Genomic DNA, 20940 nt, shown 5'->3' with positions numbered 1-20940 from the left:
GTCATCGGGCGGTGAGGACACGTTTACTTCTGGTGGGTCTGGTCGTTGAGCTGGACGCAGTCTGCGCAAATGTCCGTTTGTACTTACCTGAATGTTCGACGATCTTTTACGCAGCTATGCGGCTCTGTCTTAGTCCAGTCCCATGTTCGAAAGCAATTATCAATGTCCACTTTCAGCCCCCTTAATGCAAAGACTCATGGTGATACACATGGAACCAGCGAATCTCAATCATCGAGTATAAGACCCGGCAAGACACAGTACAGGCTGATTGAGTATGTCGAAGACCTCGAAAGATACAGACCTGGGGGGTATCATCCCTTGAAGGTCGGAGACGACTTAAATGACGGTCGGTATCGACTTGTTGACAAACTTGGGTACGGAGGATACTCGACAATATGGCTAGCCCGTGATTTACATATGGCCAGATATGTTGCGGTAAAGGTAATCACCGCCGATGCCAGTCTAAATGCATCTGAGGCTAGTCTCCTATGCTCTCTTAATAAGTCGCCTTCTAAGCCAGGACGAGAAATTATTCCGCCCCTCATCGAGCAATTCTGGGCTATCGGTCCCAATGGAAAGCATAGGTGTCTCGTCACTCTGCCGGCACGAATGAGCCTTTTCGATGCAAAAGAGGCTTCGACTTTCCGTCTTTTTCGACCGAAGGTTGCGCAGTCGATTATTGCCCAACTTATCCGTGGAGTCGCGTTTCTTCACAGTGAAGATATTGTACATGGCGGTATGTGATTCTTACGCATAATCGCAGCTGGGTTGCATAACTGACGGCATCAGACCTTCATCTAGGCAACATTTTAATCCCGTTTCCCGAAGCAATTGATCGTTTTCCGACGTCGGAGTTATACAAAAAATTCGGAGAGCCTGAGCCAGAGGCTGTTATCCGCATTGATGGAAATCCGTTGTCGGAGGGTGTACCAGCTAATGTATACATACCCGGTTGGTTTGGTACTTGTAGCGATGATATTGTTTTAGGAGAGGAGAAGATTATCATTAGCGACTTTGGAGAATCTTTCAATCCGCACAAGACCCTCAGATTATCCACAAAGACCCTCCCTATCCTGCAGCCTCCTGAGGCCAGATTTTCCGATGAGCCGCTCTCTTTTGCCTCCGATATTTGGACACTTGCCTGTACTATCTGGGAGATTTTTGGACAACGGCCTTTGTTCGAGGCTTTTTACGCTACAGCAGACCGAGTCACCGCAGAGCAAGTCGACGTCCTTGGAATCCTACCTCCTGAGTGGTGGAAAAATTGGAAGAGAAGATTGGAATGGTTTAATGAGGACGGGGAGTTAAATTTGAAACCAGGCTCGTCTTGGGGTCAGGATGGCATGCGTCGGACCTGGGAAAACAGGTTTGGTTACTGCATACAGGGTCCTCGCGCTGAGGCGGGCCTAGAGACCGTAACAGAGCAAGAGAAGAGGGCTTTCGAGATGATGATTCGGTCGATGCTAGTCTTTCGACCGAATGAAAGAGCGACAGCAGAGCAGGTTTTGCACTCCGAGTGGATGAAAGGCTGGGGACAACCGGCGCTTGAAGAAAGCAGGGCACTGTTAAACCAGTGATGACAGTGAAAGATTACGAAAGAAAATTGACATCAATTCTAGACTAAAACAAATTATGCTGGTGGCACTTGTTCTCTGAGAACTATATATTGTAACGCCTGGAGAGGTCACGGTTACTCTGGAATTTCATTCGTATCTCCGTTTCGCGTCACCCAGCGGGCAATGTCGCTAACAAATCGCCGGGCGGCTCCTGCTTTCACGCCGTTTTTAACAAAAAACTCCGGATCTTGATCGTCGTGAATTTGTTTGAGATCCAGACAGTTTTCAAGGGCCACATCGCGGGCTTTCTGGATATTTTCCCTGAAGGTCTCACTGCTCACCCGTGATTGATGCCAGGTAGCATATTCTTCGACGGCTATATCGAGAAGTCCGGAGATATCAATTGGATCAGTTTGCTTAGAAGCTGGGTTCGTACATTCAGCGGTAGTTGGAGGGATAGGCACTTGAGATGGGAGATGAAGGTGAACTGAATGGCATGTGGATCCACATGTAGAGATGTCCGAGCTTTTCTTCCGTCGATCAAGCCGCTGGTTCTCCTCCGCATAAAGCTGTTCCCGAAGACTATCGGGAATGTCGTCATGTGTTTCGATGACCCCTCCTTGCTGCACGTATCTGGTGAGCATCTTCAAGTGATTTGTTCGTAATTTGTAATGTTTTTTCCCGTATGGATCCTGCCAGCAATACTGTCCTTCGTGGCGGCATGGAGGTCCAGGACAACGCATGATTCTATATACATCTCGCCAGACTTCATAACCCCCAGTAGCCTGCTCGGCGTCTATTTCAGCATCACGTTCCACGATCATTCCTTTAGTGACAGACGATTTTCCTCTCTTGTCGATTCTGGATGGAAGTCGGCCATGGTCATCTATATAGTTAATGGTTATATGAATTCGGAGTTTCTTTCCAAGACGGTAGAGGTTGGCCCACATCAGCAGCTGGTTCTCTACCGTGGTCCAATCAACACTAGCGCCTTCAAAGCGCTTGATAAGATCAGACTGGGAACGTTCATTTACAGACACCACTAGGTTGGTATCGTCTAGTCTCACCCGTCGGTTATGGGCTATCTTTCGCCGCAAAACATTCCCAGCCGTATCCTTTAACCTCTCCCAGTAAGAACTAGGTGGCAGGGCCAAGTCTTGTTCTGTGTCCTTTGCCACCACACGGTTATTCAGTTTTACCCTCCACTCGATCTGGTAATGGATATAATCTAATCGCCGATCTCCGAGACTTCCTCCGTTATCTACCTCACCTTCTTGCATAAAACCCAGTTGATCGGATTGCGGGTTGTGCAACGGTGATGACAGTTCACTGAATGTTATTGGCTCGGGGTCGGGGGACGAGCAGATTACAGATGGCGTCCACTCACGGCCAGGTGTAGGGGCATACGAGGGAGTCGGGTCCCGTAGATCAGGCAAACGAGGTCGGTAAATATTATCATTATCGGAAGCAGCATAGGCCATCCCCTCCAAGCAGTAGAAACTACCGAGGAGCCTATGTATGGTGCCATTGTACGTTAGCTGGAAACAAGAGGCTGCAACCACGCATAGGGTGAGAGGAGAAGGTGTCTGACAGGCTGAGTACGGTGATCAGCAGGATCATTGGTCTTCTGTCAGTCGAATTTGGTAGATCGGCCCGTGGAGTCTGGTTGTGGGGTTGTAAGGTTCTAAGATTGCGGGTAAGCGCTAGGATGGAGAAGATGGCAAATTGTCAGATCCGCAAGATCCAGCATTGCGGGAGTTGTTTGAATTGTTTGCATTGTGTCGGAAGGTTCCAGTAATACTCGTATTTGCCATACACACATAAGCATATGGTACGTACCTTGATTCTGTAAGTGAGTGTATCGTGAAAAATACCGGAAAATGCTATTTTTATATCCTACCCAATAAGGTTTAGTGTATCTTGGCATTTAGGGTTTGGGGAACAATGAAAGAGTATATGGGGTGACACCGATTTCCGGAAATACTGTATGTAGCGTGCCAGCTCTTTGCAGGAGATATATGTATCAAAGCACAGAATGGAATCTACAGGAGCGAAGCATGCCGCTTAGAACTTCGAATACTACTGAGCATACTATCTTTTCAAGGCTATACTTTGCGACATGTAACTAGATTATATAGGGATAATCTTACAATTATGGGAAATGGCCAACAGATTACAACGCATTTACGATATTACGCCTATTGCATAGTCTCGGAATTCTGTAACAGGAATCCTAGGGGGGAGGAACGGGCCAAAGACAGATCTTAGCTTCTTCAAATCGATCATTTGAATACTGGTCCCAAGCACCACGGAGAGGTGTCTGTCTATTCGCTGGGGTGAGATCTGACGTATGAGGCTACGCGGGAGCACTACAACGCCTGGGTTTCTCAAGTCCAGACAGGGGAGATCAAACGTATGAGGCTACGCGGGAGCGCTACAACGCCTGGGTTTCTCAAGTCCAGACAGGGGAGATCAAACGTATGAGGCTACGCGGGAGCGCTACAACGCCTGGGTTTCTCAAGCCCAGACAGGGGAGATCAAACGTATGAGGCTACGCGGGAGCGCTACAACGCCTGGGTTTCTCAAGCCCAGACAGGGGAGATCTGACGTATGAGGCTACGCGGGAGCACTACAACGCCTGGGTTTCTCAAGCCCAGACAGGGGAGATCTGACGTATGAGGCTACGCGGGAGCACTACAACGCCTGGGTTTCTCAAGTCCAGACAGGGGAGATCAAACGTATGAGGCTACGCGGGAGCGCTACAACGCCTGGGTTTCTCAAGCCCAGACAGGGGAGATCAAACGTATGAGGCTACGCGGGAGCGCTACAACGCCTGGGTTTCTCAAGCCCAGACAGGGGAGATCTGACGTATGAGGCTACGCGGGAGCACTACAACGCCTGGGTTTCTCAAGCCCAGACAGGGGAGATCTGACGTATGAGGCTACGCGGGAGCACTACAACGCCTGGGTTTCTCAAGTCCAGACAGGGGAGATCAAACGTATGAGGCTACGCGGGAGCGCTACAACGCCTGGGTTTCTCAAGTCCAGACAGGGGAGATCTGACGTATGAGGCTACGCGGGAGCACTACAACGCCTGGGTTTCTCAAGTCCAGACAGGGGAGATCAAACGTATGAGGCTACGCGGGAGCGCTACAACGCCTGGGTTTCTCAAGCCCAGACAGGGGAGATCTGACGTATGAGGCTACGCGGGAGCACTACAACGCCTGGGTTTCTCAAGCCCAGACAGGGAAGATCTGACGTATGAGGCTACGCGGGAGCACTACAACGCCTGGGTTTCTCAAGTCCAGACAGGGGAGATCAAACGTATGAGGCTACGCGGGAGCGCTACAACGCCTGGGTTTCTCAAGTCCAGACAGGGGAGATCTGACGTATGAGGCTACGCGGGAGCACTACAACGCCTGGGTTTCTCAAGCCCAGACAGGGGAGGACAGAACTTGTTCTGAATCCTGACCTCCAAAAAGCTGGGAATGAAGACGCTTTTATACCCCGGGGCGGTCAGAACGGCCGATAGACATGCATAATCACTTCAGTCTGTGCTCATGGCCCTAACAAAAGGGATCAGTAACACCTTGATCCATGTATGTTCATGATGATATCAATTCTGTCACCGCAATTCGCACCACAGAGGCATAAACCATTGGCTTCACTGCTGTGACTGATTAGGCCTCCCTAAGTAGATTCATCAAAGCTGTGATATATTTCTCAATTGAATCAAACTAATTCTCCCAGAGCTTCTCTCATAGCTTTTGACCACGACCGCCATTTTTCATGCTCTTTGATCCAAATCTTTAATTACTCACTTCCAATTATTAACTTCCGATTCTTTACTTTCAGTTACTCACTTCCAATTACGCACTTCCAATTACGCACTTCCAATTATCACTTCCAATTATCACTTCCAATTATCACTTCCAATTATCACTTCCAATTATCACTTCCAATTATCACTTCCAATTACACTCGAATTCGAAATTGGCTTCCATATTATACACAGAGAAAGTATCTCGGACCCTAAGACTGGGCCTATACTAGAAGCGGCTATACCTTTTTGAGCGTTCATGTGGAGTCAGACCTTTGGTTGTCTTTGCTGTGATTGGATAATCTGTCTTGGCAGAGGGTTCCAGAACACAACTATGTGTATCTCTCTATGGAAGCCAATTTCGAATCCGTGTGTATCACTTCCAATTATCACTTCCAATTATCACTTCCAATTATCACTTCCAATTATCACTTCCAATTGCCACACAGCCCGGATTGGATGATGAGGCTTCTCTCTATTAGCATTATGTCTACTGCAGGAAGATGAGCTGGAACCAGACTGAGTGTATGGGCAGATGGTCAAAACGGACGAGCAGCTCCCTCTAAGGAATGAATTGTAGTTAATAGCAGATGAATGATATACTCTTTTCTTATAGATACGCACAGGTACCTCACCGGATAGTGACATGGCTGGTACAGTAAAGAACATCTCGGATGTGTAGCGGGAGGGTTGTCGTAGTTGACGGCGATATCCAAGCCAGGCCGCGATCGCCTGCGCCCGAGCCTTCCAGGGGCTTACGCTTTAGAGCGGGTCCGGCGGTCCCCACTTACGAGACTAAGCTTGTCCGGTGTTTTTCAAAATTTCCGCTAGTAACTGATCGAACCGGATGGCTCCATGACCCACATGATCGCCATGCCGCTCTACCGAGGCTGCTGTCAGCCCTTTATCCTGAGCACTGATATCGTCACGTGAAATCGCATTCGAAATCCTCAACGCGAGGACGCGATGGGATGGTTAAAGTTCAGACGAGGGACCGGCTCAAGCTCGGTCGTCATCTGGAAAGGGGATTCTACATGGACACTTACGCACATAGGTGGGCGTCGAACAAAGAGCTGGCTAGATAACAGCGCAGGGTCCATTTGCTGATGAACCCAATGCTCGGCACGAACTTACCCAGGACAGGCGATCTTATGTTCGAAGTGGTAAGCGCCTCAAAAACGACGTTTTTACACCTAAACCTAGCTGATGCGGAGCCTGGGGAGGGGCACGCAGAGAACGCATCGCTGAGCATCAGCCGATGTCGGCTAAAGCAGCACGTCAACAACAAAAGTACTGCCGTGGATTGATCCGCAGTCAGAATGGGCTTAGTACGGGTCATACCTGTCCAGAAAAAAGATGTTGCGGATTGGATCTCAAGACCGGAACTCCAGGTACCATCCGAGGAAATGTCGACTCCGAGTGATGAATTCGAATACGCCCGCAAAGAACAAATGACCCCTTTGGCACGGATTAATCTCCTCTGCGCTATCTTTCCACCATAAAGGCAAGGAATACCCCAAATCATGTACCCTGGAATAATCGTTGGAAGTTAGTCCCCTCGGCAGCTCCTCGATAGGCCCCTCGTGCTGAATCAAGTCGTTTCAACATCACTGTTGTCCGTTCATCCCTAACGGCTTATTATGCCACGAGAGGCTCCAGCTTCCCGGTCTCGGGCAGCAGCGTCTTCGACTCGAGGCACCGCAAGGACGCGAGGTGCAGCGGCGCCATCTGCTCATGCAGGTCTTCCCTACCCTCCCCGTGTTGGCAATCCTCCCCGTGTTGGCAATCCTCCCCGTGTTGGCAATCCTCCCCGTGTTGGCAATCCTCCACGTGTTGGCAATCCTCCCCGTGTTGGCAATCCTCCACGTGTTGGCAATCCTCCCCGTGTTGGTAACCCTCCTCCATCTGGCAACCCTCCTCAACCTGGCAACCTTCCTCAATCTGGCAACCAGGGAGTGCCGCGGCAGCCACCGGTACGTGATCAGCCACGAATTCTCATGCTCAGAGATCATGCTAATGTCCGAGGTTCCGCGGTAGCCACCACCTGAGCAGCCGTCGAAAAGTGGTCAACAGCACCCCGATGAGACGGACATCCAAAACCCTGTCCACAACGATTGCAGGGTCATCTTCCGGAGGGCCAACCAAGAACGTCTGGCATTGATTTCACAACTTGAGCAAAAAGGCCTGGAAGCTGCCAATAAAGATCGCCAATTCAATCATGAGAAGACTCAACTTCATGCACAGACACGAAGGCTCAATATGGATCTGCAAAAGGCCCATAACGACATCCAGGCCCTGGAGCAGGAGAAGCTGGCCCTGCAAAAGCAACTGGATGAGTCCAGCCCCGACCTCCAGTCCTACGTGCCACGGGTCGAACATGAGCAAGTTCTCGACGAGCTGGTCACGCTTTCGGCCGCCGTGACAAAGAAGATCGAATCGAACAAGGACGCATCGCAGAATGCTTCCCAGACCAAGGAAATGCCGCCGAGCGATGCTCTCCATGACGACTCGTGGACCAATGTTGATCTCAATATATTCGATAACACGATCGATCCACATCATCTCAACCCCATGTTGTCTACGGCCGATGGTCTGCCATTGACGAATTTAGACAACTACGGGGGAAATACTTGAATGGAGACTGCGCAAATCTAGGATAGTTCTTTGTGAAATCTATACCGTACCATTGTCACTCTTGATTCCATGATCGTAGAGGTCCGGTCCGTATCCGGCATAGGTGTCGTGCCCATCTCATATTATCAACCACGAGCCGCTCAAACTCAAAGGGACCGGAGCGAAGCGTCCGCTGTCGATCGTTGAGTCTGCAGATCCTTTCGCTTTCATTGGTCAGCGTGGCTCGGCTTACCTCCCACAAACAGCAAGGAGCGACGTTCTAGACTCGATTGTCTCATGGCAATAAGAAGAACCGTTAGAACTAGGGCTTGGTCAACCGGTGTCGCACAGCTTCAAGCACCCCTTTCCCCCGCCCCTTTCCCCATCCGTGCTACTGGGGCGTCCTGTGCACGATCCACTGCCAGCTGCCTACAGCTGCAGCAATCTTCAACCGACTTATGCTGTTTCGAGATCGCTAACACTGAGAGTAGACCTTCTCGTAGCAAGTTCCGTAGCAAGGAAAATAGGGGTGGGTGGAGGCATCCGCGAGCTATCGCGTTCCAGTGGTAGAAGTGCTGTTGACTAAACGAGGAAGCTATCCGATTTTCCGAAAGGGCTAGAATTTCGTGGGGCTAACCAAGTGCACCTATTCCGCTAGGCAAGTCGGGCGCGGGATTAGGGCAGGCATTACGATGCCGTCACGGACAAGGCAAGCAGGCGTGGATTGAAAATCTCGTCGCTTGTTCCGTGGCGACCATTGAAAGAAAGGGGTTAAGCCGGTACCTTTTGGCATAGCACGAACCATGGATGGTGTGCGTGCCGTGGATCTGATGTTCGCGGCCGGCGGCTGCGCTAGTCGCTTAGTGCGACAAACCTGCCAGGGGTCTTGCCGGAGCTTCCGGAGGTAGTAATAGCAAGCAGACCGGAAAGGCAATCTTATCGAGGGCTGAGCCTGCTATGCAGCTCTCCAAGCATAAAGACCATCGGACAGTGTGGCAATAGCAAGTTTCGGGGACCGGCCCTGAGCCCTCTAGAAGAGATTGAACGATATTACGCGGGAAATAGGAAAATCGGCTGTTGGACGTGGACTCCACCCACGCGGGTTCTTTGTTTTCGAGCTACTCGGGCCACTCCCAGCGAAGAGTACCCACCATAGCTCCGATCAGGGCAGTGGTCACAGCAGCTGCATCTACATGCCAATTCCATTGGTTTGCGGCTATTCTAGTAAATCAGAAATTTACTATATTACCTTTTGTATTTACTGTTTCATTTAGTATAATTTCAGTATTATTATCTGAATTCTTACGTAAATTATTAGTAAACTTTAAATATTCTAAGTTAGGTTATAATATACTTAGCATCTTTAATCAAAGATTCTAGGAATAAAGCTTGCTACCGTATGGGTAAAGATCCGCGGTCGGGGCTGCAATCTCGCTCGGGGAGCCCGTTCGTGAAGCAGTGGCGATGGTCACAATGGTGTTTGAGCCAAAATTGGGGGCGAAACTTAAAACAGAGCGATTCTCAAGTGATTCTGTCGATCTCGGAAGTAGAGGGAGTACCAGCCTCCGGCTAAGCTTAGGCTAAACGTGAGTAACATATCCAAGTGATCTGCTCGTGGGCGGAGCATGGTCGTGACCTTCGCGGGCAGGGAGGCATACAACAACGTGGCGAAGGCGATATTCGCACCACGCACCACACTCCGACATCATATATCGTATTCAGACGGCGCTGGGTCCTTGACTTGGATCCCGATGGTCTCGTGAGGTAGCCAGGGAGGAGATGGGGGGCAACGAGATCAAGCACGAAGCCGGTGCCAGACAGGAACGGAGACCGGCTCGGCTCAACGTCTCTCGATCGACGAGGCGGGTCCCCGATATAATGATCGGCACTGATTGTTCGAACGAAGCTCAAATAAGGCTAGCATCGTCCCTTTGTCGCAGACAGGCAGGGTGGGCCGGCGGATCAAATTGTTTCCTCCCCGATCGATGAGTGTGGGGCATTTGGTGATCAGTGGCGTACTTCCCCTGCCAAGACTGATGGGAGTGACTACGGATTGTATAGAGGAAGAGAACTAAATTTTATTTTTGACCGGCTGAATTTGCAGCGGGACTATCTGGCAGCAAGTAGCAAGGTACAGGGTCTTCGCGCTCCCCCCTCACCCCCTCATCCCCTCTCTCCCTTGTAGTTAGTTACCTTGATTTCTCATCCCATCTCGGACATGACACCACGGTGGGCCTTCACTGCGAACGCTTGGGTCGTCCAGCTGGTTTGCGCTCGACCAGACCATCTCTGGCCTGGGAGATCTCATTGACTCTGGTTTCCAACATGGCCACCGTCTCTCGGAGGGTTATCAGCTCATCGGCCCGCTCAGACATGGTCTCCATGCTGTGCTGTATTTGATCGTTCCACTCATTCTGTTTGTAGAACTGGGTCGCAATGGATCTACGGGTTTTGATTAGTTTGAAGGTTCGAGTAGGGTAGATATGGGGTACCCGTCCGCCACGGTCGAGGCGCCACTTACGAAACACGGCCATCGATTCTGAGCAAGTGGTCAGCGGAGCGCGTCCCGAATTAAGATCTATCAGTTGACTTACTCGGTGTATGCTTCCAAAAACGCCCGTGGCAGTTTAATCAAAACTGCATCGGAGCTGGACTGCCCGCCAGTGAGGAAAGGGTAGAGTGCCGCCGCCCAATACTCTTCTTCTCCCGGGCGAGGTCCCTCAACGTCCCCGCCTGGCGGAGTCTGGCCATCGCCTTCACGGACCTGATCTGTGTCTCCATAAGCCTGGCCTGCACAGAACGACTGATCCTCTTCGTAATCCCCATCGCGGTCCTCAGAAGTGGCCCGGTAAGCAGGGACAGTCCAAAGTTCGAGGGCGTCCGAGGACTTCTTGTCACGTAGCTTGGACCACTGCTCCTCATAGCTTGTAAAGGTGTGTTTCGACATTTCTCAGGTCAGTGTTTTGGTCAAAGTGGCCACGTTGGTTCCGACGAATAGTTACAGGCAACGGGAGGGGAGAAGGGAAGAGAAAGTCGAAATATATAGTACAAGACAGACCACACTAGGGTGCGCTCAAGATAGACATTGCACTTGATTGGCCGGATAATTTCCCGTATGCTTGAGAGACTAGGCAGCATTTGCCCTGCCTGACAAGCTGGGAAGGTACCCCAGGCTCTCGACTATCAACCTGACGCACATGGCTCTCAACGGATCCTGCGTCTCTCGAATAGTCCTCGGCCCTTCGCAACTTGCCTCGATCATATATCTCCAATAAAAGAGAAGACCGAAAGGTGTAACAGACTACGAGCCAGCACATTATGATGTCAGGGGTGCCGGGTGATTGAATCGTATGTGGTGATAAACGAGCGGGCCTTGAACGTACGGACAGGGATTGTCGCAGCGGTAGGAATTCTGAATTGTATCAATCACGAGTAAAATGGAAGAGAAAATGACGGTATGCCTCGGCTCATTAAGCCACCGAAAGTGAAAATATGACGAAAAGGAATTGATCGGATTAATCGATATCTGATTATTCCACTTGATGCCCTTGTAGAAGGCGTAAACGATGTGGGCAGTATTCTCCACTAAGCCCCTCCACAAGTTACTGGGGTCGTGCCGATCGTGAGCTGCTAAAGTGGATCGGTGGCTTATCTCGAACTGCCCGGCATTTTCAGACTAGTCTAGTGTTGAATCAATACCGCCGACAAGTGTATTATGCCAATATCTTGACTTCTTTTCCCTTGGTGGGATCCGGGAAGACCGGATTAATACACCTTTTCGTCCACCCCTTTCAACAATCGCTCTTGTACATAATACCACCCCTGGGCATCTTTGGCCCTGAGAAGAGTATTGACTCGTCTCGGGTTGGGAAGTCATCAATATATTCATCTTGAGGGGCTCGCAATCCTAGTGGCAGATAAATCCTCGAGGAACAATGGGCAGAAGTGAGTATATTCCCTGGGCCCCAGAGGAGGAAGCGAGGCTCCTGCCGTTCATGAAACGCCACGGGCATCTCCCCTGGGAAATAATTGGAGAAGAATATGTTCGAGAAACGGGGATCCCGCGCAAAAAACACTCTTTGCGAGGAAAAGTTGGCCAGCTACAGAAAGGACATCGGCGGCAGCGCCCCATCTCGCAGAAAGCGGCGGAGCTTCACATTGCAGCAGCGCGCCGGGCTGCTCGACAATGGCAGAGGGTCTCAGATCTATTGCCCGCTTCCCCCCCGCCTCTCAGCCTGAAAGAACCTGGTCCCCAATTTCGTCGAATGCTCCAACAGATGCGACAGTTAAGCCTTCAGACTTGTCCTCGGTACGGCGCATCTATCGCAAATGGCATTGACCATTCGCCTCCCCGGGGCGCCCACAGACCAGGTGAGTATGCCCGTCCCTGGTGCTAGAGATCGCTGGACCATATAGTAACTGTCTTGGTCACCACGCAGACAATCGTCTCTCCCGTCAGTGCCGCAGCCGCTCCGCTTATGATTCCCATGGCTTTTGGAAGACTCGCAATTTTATCATTGGCGCATCACGGTTGAAATAACCTGACGCGGAGGTCTAGGACAATGGGCATTGGAGTTACTCGTTCTGCTTAGCAGCCTTTGCGTGGGCACCAATGCCAGTGAATGGATATATAGAACCACTTGAATATAGAAACGTTGGAATTGGGTTTCTCCGTGGGCACACGCGGCCCGGTACTCTCTAACCAAGTAGATTGATCGAGATGATCCCTTTCGGGCCATGTACCTCAGCTATAGACTTTCCAAGAGGATTCTCCAGAAGACTCATATCAAAAGATGATAGAATTAGAGTTATGACGTCAGTAGAATGAAATGTGCTGATTTGATATCGTGAAAATGGTCTATACCATGATCAACCAAATAACACGATACAGTCTTTTATTAAACACCAGCGCACCCTTACAGACTGAACACCTCAAGGCAGTTTGTCAGTAACGCCGCCGCTCGACATCCCAGCCGGGGCGTTCAACAACCCCTTCGATCCAGGGAGTGGGAGTGGGGCTCGGGAAGCCACGTGACCAACTGGGTCTGCAAAGTCTCTCATCATCCTGCTCGTTGAACATACCGGATATGAAGGAGGAGAGAGCCGAAGGAACATGGAACGTCGGTGTCAATGGACGAAATTGGTCAACATTGGCTAGTGTAGCTGCCGCTTTCGTTTGATGGGCGTTGGTACCAAGTGTTGGTTCATGCAGCTAGTCCAATGAGGCAATGCAGATCACCAGAGACGCATAACGGCTCCGCCAAATCTGCGAGTCAGCCAGCGAGCTTGAAGCTTCTTTCTACATACTCGGAGAAACTTGTGAGGATGAATTTCTGCCGTGCCGTCATCTGGGTGGAAATCACAGAGTCTTCGAACATATCTTCTGTGTCTCTACTGGAGGGTCCAAAAAGCAAGAGCCGACACCCTCAGAACTTTCCCTTAGACCGTTGTTCAGCTCCCCTGTCAGACAAGACAGGGACGTCCAGGCAGGAATGAAGTCGCTGGATTCAATGACAACACGACGCTTCCGAGATATCTCTTTGCATATGCTCTAGTTCTACAATAGCTCCCCGCCCCCCCCCCCCCTGCTTGACCCACACCGGCGGGTACTAGCACATATTAGCTCTGTTGGAAACCATGGTTCACAACGCAGGATCAAGTCTCAATACGATACTATGTAACGATATGTATGAATACCATTAAGGGGAAGGGGTATCAAACCTAGTTTGATAAATAATAGTAGGATTGTATCTGAAGCTATCGCGGACCACTGATATATGTTTTTCGTCGTCTATAAGAGACCTCCCGGAACTTCGCTCTTGTTGCAGAACTTTTCGCCAACTTGTGATGAGTTATTTCGAAGCTGAATGAGCCAAAGAGCTTTGAAAATTCTAGATGAACTTAAGCCACCTGCATTATGCAAGGCAAAGGCTAATCGTCTTATCTCAGCTAGGGAAGAATGAGGTCGAGTTTGATTAGACCTGGATTGCTACGCCTAAACTGATATCGACCAAGTTACAGTCCTATAATAGTTGATTTAGTCTAGCCGTCGAAACTCAAAGACTTTTGATCCACTTTTATAACTTCATTGGCTTCTAAATTCACCTCTTCCAATGAGCAATTTTTAGTGACAGAAGCTTTGGGAGGATACCTCTTGGAACCAGATCAGCCTTCGAGGGCTTTACGTAACATTTCCCGGTACAGTACCGAGGTTCTCGAAAGGTCGTCTCTGTGTGTACTTGCCAGATTTCGAGAATGGTTGCATCATTGGCCCCGCTCTGTATCTCACTTGCATTTGCGGACTTTGCCGTCAAGTCAAGAATTGCACAATATTCTATTTCTCAACCACTTAGTGTGTATGACACCTTTGAAGATGAGTATATTTCCTGTATAAATGTGGAAGGATCTGTTCTAGATATAATTGTCAAAGTAATTTCATATGCACGGAGATTTTTCTTGTTTTTATATTTAGTGCTACTGATTTTTGAGTTCAAAGATTCGTCTTAAGAGACAAAGAGAAATTGAAAGCTTCGGCTTGACCAAACAAAGTATAGTTGCTTCTGATCATTGTGTTCGAGCTGTGTCTTGTTGGGCTATGTTGCAAGTATGCTGGAACCATGTCGAGTGGAAAGACGCATCAATTGACTGGCGGAGGTAATAGAGAGAGAACTATATTTACTACAAATAAGGCTTGTCAAGCCTCAATGCTGAAATGTTACAATTAAAAATGCGGCTGGAACCCTGACAAGGCCATAATTAATCCGGCGAACATTGGAAATCCTGCATTCAAGCACGAATGACCTCGAGACCAATTAGTCGGGTGACCAATTCCTATAATCTTTTGATTAATTTGACCAATTCGTCAATTGCTGATTTGAGTTAAGATCTACAAGATTAGCCAGGCGAGATCAACGGGCTATTTAGTTGTAAAAAATATCACACGCCTCTGAACTCGCAACTTTTCGGTACCCCCCCTCTCAACAGCTGCAACAGCATATTTCACCAAGTTCCTCCACCCAGCATTATGTATACCCCTTCCTACGGACCATCTCGAACCGAGGATAAAGTAGGAGCCCCTCCACACACACATTGTGGCACCAGACAGGAATTCAGTGAGAATGCACCACGGAATCGACAAAAGCCACCGCGAGCCGACAGACTGTTAGGTCAGCACCAAAGGAATTGCAATCCCAAAACGTGGACAACGTACGAAGACAACACCCTCATCGAGTTGCGGAAACAAGGTCTCGCCTGGACGGCGATCAGCAAAATTCTTCTCGGCAAAACATGTTTTGATTGTCGACTTCGATTCAAAAGCCTTCATTCACCGTCAGCTTGGTGGGTCAGGAATGGAGCGGCTTTGCATAAAGAATGCTGCAAAGAGTAGGTTTCTCTAGTCGAAAATTCAATCAACCCGAAATAACATGAGTTTATATTAAAGGGCCATTCCGGATTACCGTCTACAAAGACTAAGAAAGAGACATGTTGTGCACAACACAGAGGCTGTGGTAACTGCATCCTATTGTCCGTCTCAGATATCTCCGCCATGTCCCCAAATATCGAAGCCATTAATAACCCCGGAGAATACACTGCCCGGTATTATACATGGACAAGGCCCTCCGAAAAAGCAAAATATTAAGCTTCCATCCATCTGGTCTATACTGTCTTGATTGCCTTGCATCATGGAATGTCTCGATAATCTATCTAGGACATGCTCTGCTTAGCATAATGGGTGGCAATCAGGGAAAAAGGGACCTTACTAAATCCACTGTCGATGCAACTAGAATCATAGAATATTGTTCCTTACCTTGGGCTTCGTATGGGTGAATTTTAGAGCTTCGTAATACGAAGACCAACAAACACTAGCGTAAATCAAGTTACTGTAGTTACTTTGCTGATTTTATTTTCCCTGGTCAAAACAACGAATTGGAAATTCAGCCCCTGATCGGTGCCGAAGTTCATTCTGTCAATGACAGCAAGAAATATATACTGTACCCTTTTCCCGATAAGAGTGTGGGGGGTACAGTAAATTTGAATTCGAATGTAGCGGTAGGAACAGCTTTTACGGATCTTGTTTTAGTAAAAATTTGTGACCTTACATCATTATCAAAGAGAAAACTTTCGAGATTCTTGAATAGCTTAGAAGAAAGGTTCAAAAAAGTGGATAATTTCAAGCCCTTCGGGTCCGTACTGTTATATTTGAGCAATGCTGTATCGACATCTACTGCGAACAATCGACGTACATAACCAAGTCGTAGTGTATGCAATGCTGCATGTCCTATGTTGTAGCAGACTAGAAGGGGTATCAATTGTTTGGGGGCACACGTGGGAGATCAATCAATGTAATGATACTCTATATCGCTAGATAAACTCTCGCTCGCAATTTGTACCATGCAAAAACATAGCTTGTAGTTGAATCAAATGTCATCTTTCCTTGGTTTTTGAAAACACATAACATGGCACTTGTGCTCATTCCATCAAGAGTATTTACTGCAAAAGTGTTGTGGTTGTCAAAAAAACGACCCTTTATTTTCTTTGATCACTTCTACCAGAAGTGGCCCGCAGATTAAGTGGCACACCAATCTAATTCAGACGATTAGATAATAAAAACATTTTTGCACCTTTAGGATAGCCCGCAGCTATTTATTCGGCTGTCATAAATGATGAAAACATTCCGTCCCATCATTGATATTCTAGCCTTGAATTGGGTATCCTCCTCCTACGAGCTGCAGTATTTAATTAGTCGCTTACCCTCGAACTACGAGGATCACACAGTTGCTTTTCAACCAAGCCACTTTCCTCAGGAGAGGAACTGACGATTTTGGACAGTCTGGTTGGATTGAATTCAAAACTATTTACTATTATTCCCAAAATGGCAGCGGGTGACTCGAAGGGGAAAGAAAAGGTCAAAAAGCCTGCAACTGCGACAAGCTCACGTGGACGGAACACCAGAACGGATAAGGTCGCCAAAAAGAACCAGCTAAAACAATCAAAAGAGGCTAAAACGATCGAGCGAAGTTCCAAAAAGAAAGAATTCGAGAAACTCACTAGAAATATCAGAAAACTCCAGACTCAATTAGATGAAGAAGAAGATGACGAATCAAAGTCAAAGCTCGGGGAAGAATTGAAAACCTTGCAGTCCAAGGCAGCTGAGGCGGAGAGAAAATTGAAAGAAATTGAATCAGAAATTGAAAAAATACTGTCAAATGAGGCTCGGCTTGAACGTGGTGAACCGATGGAATTGGATGACGGAGAGGTAGACAACGGCGAGGAAGGAACAAGCGAAACGGAGGAGGATCAGGAGATGGGTGGAAGCGAAAGGCGACGAGATAACGAAACTGAGTCCAATGAAAATGTGGAGCCAGGTCAAGAGAGAAACAATACAAACTCAGCAGCAGATACAGCTTCCCCGATGCCACCAGACCCTGAAATCGTGCCTCCCAGTGGTGCTAATGCATCTGCTGACATACGAGGGTCTGCTGAAGACATATTGGATCGTGACAACCCAAGAGACTTCACAGAATTACCTGTAAGCCAAGGTGATGAATTCGACCATCCACAGGGCTTAGCGTCAGATCCTGAAAATGATCGGGCGCCCGAGGATTTTGATGACTTCAATCTCCCCACCGTGACAGAGCAAAATCAATATAGTACAGGCTTTTCTCTTGATAATGGGAAAGTAATACTCCACGCGAGAAGCCACAAACTAGCGCTCATATCATACGGGCCAAAATATAGCGCGATGTTGATTTGGAGTAAGAATGGAGCCACCGCGGCTGAAAAACTCAAAAAGGTTACAAATCTTCTTGGAGCACCTCACGATAAAGCCATGGAGCGAGACGAGGAAACCGATACTCTCAAATACAAAGGAAGAATTGGCCCAATCAAAGCTATTGCTTGGCTGCCAAAGCGAGGTGGTGATACTATGCTGGGCATTCTAGACTCTGTGGAAGAATTAAACCCCATTCGGAAAGAACAACGGGAGAGATATATCTACCCCTTCAGTTGTGTACTTGTGGAGCTTGAAGGTTGTTTGACAGCTAAAGGTGATAAGAACCAAAGTGTTTGGATTGACCGATCAAAGTATAAAGCACTATGCAGTTCGGGGAAAGATTCCAGCGCGCGAACCGACCGAAAGTTTTATGAAATGGGATGCCTCCAAGTGAAAAGATTCCGAGATTGGGCAGGAAACAAGCTTGATCCTACATGGGCTGGAGTATATCGAAGAGGAGACGAAAGAAGCCCCACCCCACTTGAAGAAACACCGGAGCCTGACTATGCGGACCAGGGTACGCAGGACCAAGCTGCACAGAACCAAGCTGCACAGAATCAAGCTGCACAGAATCAAGCTGCACAGAATCAAGCTGCACAGAACCAGACTGCACAGGGCCAAACTGCACAGAACCAAACTGCACAGAACCAAGCGAGCGAGGAAACCTCTGGAGAACAACAAGCTACAGCTGAGAGTTCCAGTGAAAGTATCAAAGATTTCTATGAGATCTACTTGGAAAAAAAGAATGTTGACCCAAACATTCCTTGGAAGGAGCTTGATGATAAAATTTTTGCGAGTTTTATAGCGGCAGCCAAGATTTATATCAAGGAATTGAAGGACGGAGGAGCCGAAGTTAGAGATGATATGGGTCTTGGAAGGACATTCCAGAAGATGGCAAATCATTAAATGTACTTGGAAATCAATGATCGCGCGACGTTGGCAATGTAACAAGCCTAACACTATCCAAATGCTATCTTTCGTCGTTGTGACAGACTTCGTCGCGTCTTGACGATTTCGATTTGTCTATAATTTTTTTTTGACTCACTTTGAGGGATGTTACCAACGAAATAAAAAAAAATTGTAGGGTTGAGAATTTCATCATCGAAGATTGTTATTTAATTTGCCGTTATTTCTCTTTCCTGTGCAACCAATTTGTCTCATCGCACCAGCTTTTACCAGAATATTCAAAATTGAAATTGAATGACTAATTTCATTTTTCGCGATAGTATAAGATATATTAAGAGGTTAATTGCAAACGAAACCTTTTTTAGTTTCAAAATGCTGGATCAGCTGGATGGAGAGAATCTATCGCAATAACCCAGTCGAGACTTCGGCGTTGAGTGATTCTTTTGTGTGTTGCCTGCTTTATCCATAGTATAATTAGTTAACAAGTAAGATACCTTACTAAGCCTTAATATACGACTTCTTTCAATAGTGCTCTCGATAAATACTTTTCACCAACACCCGCATTTGATCATTGCTAGAATCCGGTTTTTTTGAATCCAAGCCAAAAGGATCAAGACCGAGGCCATCTTTCGCACTGAGGCCCGAACATTCAAGCCACAAGCAAATCGAGCAAATTACATATCTATCATATACATCATGCTTAGGCGCGAAATTGGTCGAAAAATGTAAACATGAGATGTTCTCGTCGCTTGAAATTCACAGACTCTTAGGAACATTGAAGGTGCATGTGACGTTACAAGAAAGGTCACTTTCCGTTTTAATATTGCGAGGGAATTGCGAGCAAAGTACCAGGATTACACATTTTTGATCATCTTAACGTTCTACTTTCATTTTAAGCAATCTATATCTATAGGTTTAGGAATATAAGTTCTGGCTTTTCAGTCATAGCCGTTGAAAGAAATTTTTTTAGATCACTGAGGAATCGGCCGAGCAGGTGATGTATTCCCACACTAGTCCCAGATGAATTCAGCATCCACCTGTTTAACCCACGTTAGTATTGAAAGCAGATCGCCGCTATATTGGAGCGGCCTTACTCAATTCATTCAATAAACAAGGGAATGATGTCGATTTATCTCTCGAGTTATAGCTGAAGCGAGTCTCAATATATTGGCACATTTCTATTACTTTCTCAATGGTGCGTCGTGTTACTTGAGTTTGAATACAATGAAAGAGTATAGGTCTCTTCATGAATGGCAATTTTTTCCAAGTTTAATTCGGCTGAAAGTCGGTTTCGTAGAGGCAGACCTTTCTATTTGATTGGATATTGACGGCTGCCCTTAACCTGTCTCGGACACCTGATCGAGCAGACACTGAGTCCATGGATTAGACGATTTGTCAAGTCGCGGAAGTGATTATGTCTTACCTAAAACGAGTGTCTTTCCTTGCTCTTCCTTGGTATTTGTGACGCGAGGAATCTTCACCCCCGTCGACTCTTCTGACACAATAGCTTCGTAGTCGGGTTCTCCGTTGTAAATGGGAGCACGAATGCCGAAGGCTTCTTTAGGACTATTGAACTTGATATAGAAAGAAATTTCGAGCATCTTGATACCCATTAGTCAAGTGTTTTGAAATATTGAAGACGTCACCCACATAGCCATTTTCAGGGAGGTCGTCGGCAAGAAGATCGTTTAGCAATGATTCCGAGGCCCTAGCGATCTCTACATAATTAATGGAGTCCAAATTTGAGAAGCTGAATTTCTCACCTAAGCTCTGTACTTGCCATACAAAGTGAACTCGGCGAACGTATGATGTCGAGGTATTATACCCATAGATAAGTTTTTTGAGGTATGAAATAATCCCAGAAATGCCAAAGTCGGTCGCAATAGCTAGAACACACTCGAAGTCATTCATACTTTTGCTAGCTCCATACGGTCCACTTACGAATGCAGAATAGGAGGAGGAGCCATCAAAACATGCACGGGCATGGAGAGTCTTTGTGATGCCACGGCGTGACTCCACGAACAATTCTAAGACATCTTGTTTCTCTGGGGACCACGAAGTCACCATAAATGGGTGAGTCTGTGTCCATGACATAATACTAACCGTCGGCAACCAAAGGTTGACATACTGGCCAGCTTTCACTCGAAGTGGCCTGGGCAGAACTATACGAATTTTGAGCGGCTTGCCTTCTTGGCCCATATTATTCGGCCCAGGCTCAGCTCGCTCGCAAGTGATCAACGCTCTTGGGTGAAATTTTGCTGTGAAAATCCTATT

The 20940-nt window shown here is 47.8% G+C and overlaps 7 protein-coding genes across 7 annotated transcripts; 4 read left to right on the top strand and 3 right to left on the bottom strand.

Annotated features, from left to right (window-relative positions):
• Positions 1-162: 162 nt before the first annotated feature.
• N7469_001898 (uncharacterized protein) lies at positions 163-1577 on the top strand (the record flags this gene model as incomplete). The annotated part of the gene is made up of 2 exons (XM_056640818.1): positions 163-736; positions 790-1577. 2 exons carry the CDS (start codon positions 163-165, stop codon positions 1575-1577), a joined length of 1362 nt encoding a protein of 453 aa, XP_056503312.1.
• A 113-nt stretch (positions 1578-1690) lies between these two features.
• On the bottom strand, positions 1691-3037 carry N7469_001897 (uncharacterized protein; the record flags this gene model as incomplete). The annotated part of the gene is made up of 1 exon (XM_056640817.1): positions 1691-3037. One exon carries the CDS (start codon positions 3035-3037, stop codon positions 1691-1693), a length of 1347 nt encoding a protein of 448 aa, XP_056503311.1.
• A 3978-nt stretch (positions 3038-7015) lies between these two features.
• Positions 7016-8009, top strand: N7469_001896 (uncharacterized protein; the record flags this gene model as incomplete). Its single annotated transcript, XM_056640816.1, has 2 exons — positions 7016-7348; positions 7413-8009. 2 exons carry the CDS (start codon positions 7016-7018, stop codon positions 8007-8009), a joined length of 930 nt encoding a protein of 309 aa, XP_056503310.1.
• Positions 8010-10225: 2216 nt separating this feature from the next.
• N7469_001895 (uncharacterized protein) lies at positions 10226-10935 on the bottom strand (the record flags this gene model as incomplete). Its single annotated transcript, XM_056640815.1, has 3 exons — positions 10226-10430; positions 10510-10527; positions 10583-10935. 3 exons carry the CDS (start codon positions 10933-10935, stop codon positions 10226-10228), a joined length of 576 nt encoding a protein of 191 aa, XP_056503309.1.
• A 988-nt stretch (positions 10936-11923) lies between these two features.
• On the top strand, positions 11924-12523 carry N7469_001894 (uncharacterized protein; the record flags this gene model as incomplete). The annotated part of the gene is made up of 2 exons (XM_056640814.1): positions 11924-12359; positions 12405-12523. The coding sequence occupies 2 exons, from the start codon at positions 11924-11926 to the stop codon at positions 12521-12523; spliced, it is 555 nt and encodes a 184-aa protein (XP_056503308.1).
• A 4337-nt stretch (positions 12524-16860) lies between these two features.
• N7469_001893 (uncharacterized protein) lies at positions 16861-18666 on the top strand (the record flags this gene model as incomplete). Its single annotated transcript, XM_056640813.1, has 1 exon — positions 16861-18666. The coding sequence occupies one exon, from the start codon at positions 16861-16863 to the stop codon at positions 18664-18666; it is 1806 nt and encodes a 601-aa protein (XP_056503307.1).
• Positions 18667-19935: 1269 nt separating this feature from the next.
• N7469_001892 (rerric reductase like transmembrane component) lies at positions 19936-20279 on the bottom strand (the record flags this gene model as incomplete). Its single annotated transcript, XM_056640812.1, has 2 exons — positions 19936-20036; positions 20090-20279. 2 exons carry the CDS (start codon positions 20277-20279, stop codon positions 19936-19938), a joined length of 291 nt encoding a protein of 96 aa, XP_056503306.1.
• Positions 20280-20940: the final 661 nt, after the last annotated feature.

The sequence above is a fragment of the Penicillium citrinum genome (assembly GCF_028827155.1).
Source record: "Penicillium citrinum strain IBT 23319 chromosome Unknown utg000002l:1.0-3833315.0:1.0-3834789.0, whole genome shotgun sequence".
In the NCBI taxonomy this organism is placed as follows: domain Eukaryota; kingdom Fungi; phylum Ascomycota; class Eurotiomycetes; order Eurotiales; family Aspergillaceae; genus Penicillium; species Penicillium citrinum.
Note: the sequence above shows the minus strand (reverse complement) of the source record. Positions and strands in the feature narration are given on the sequence as shown.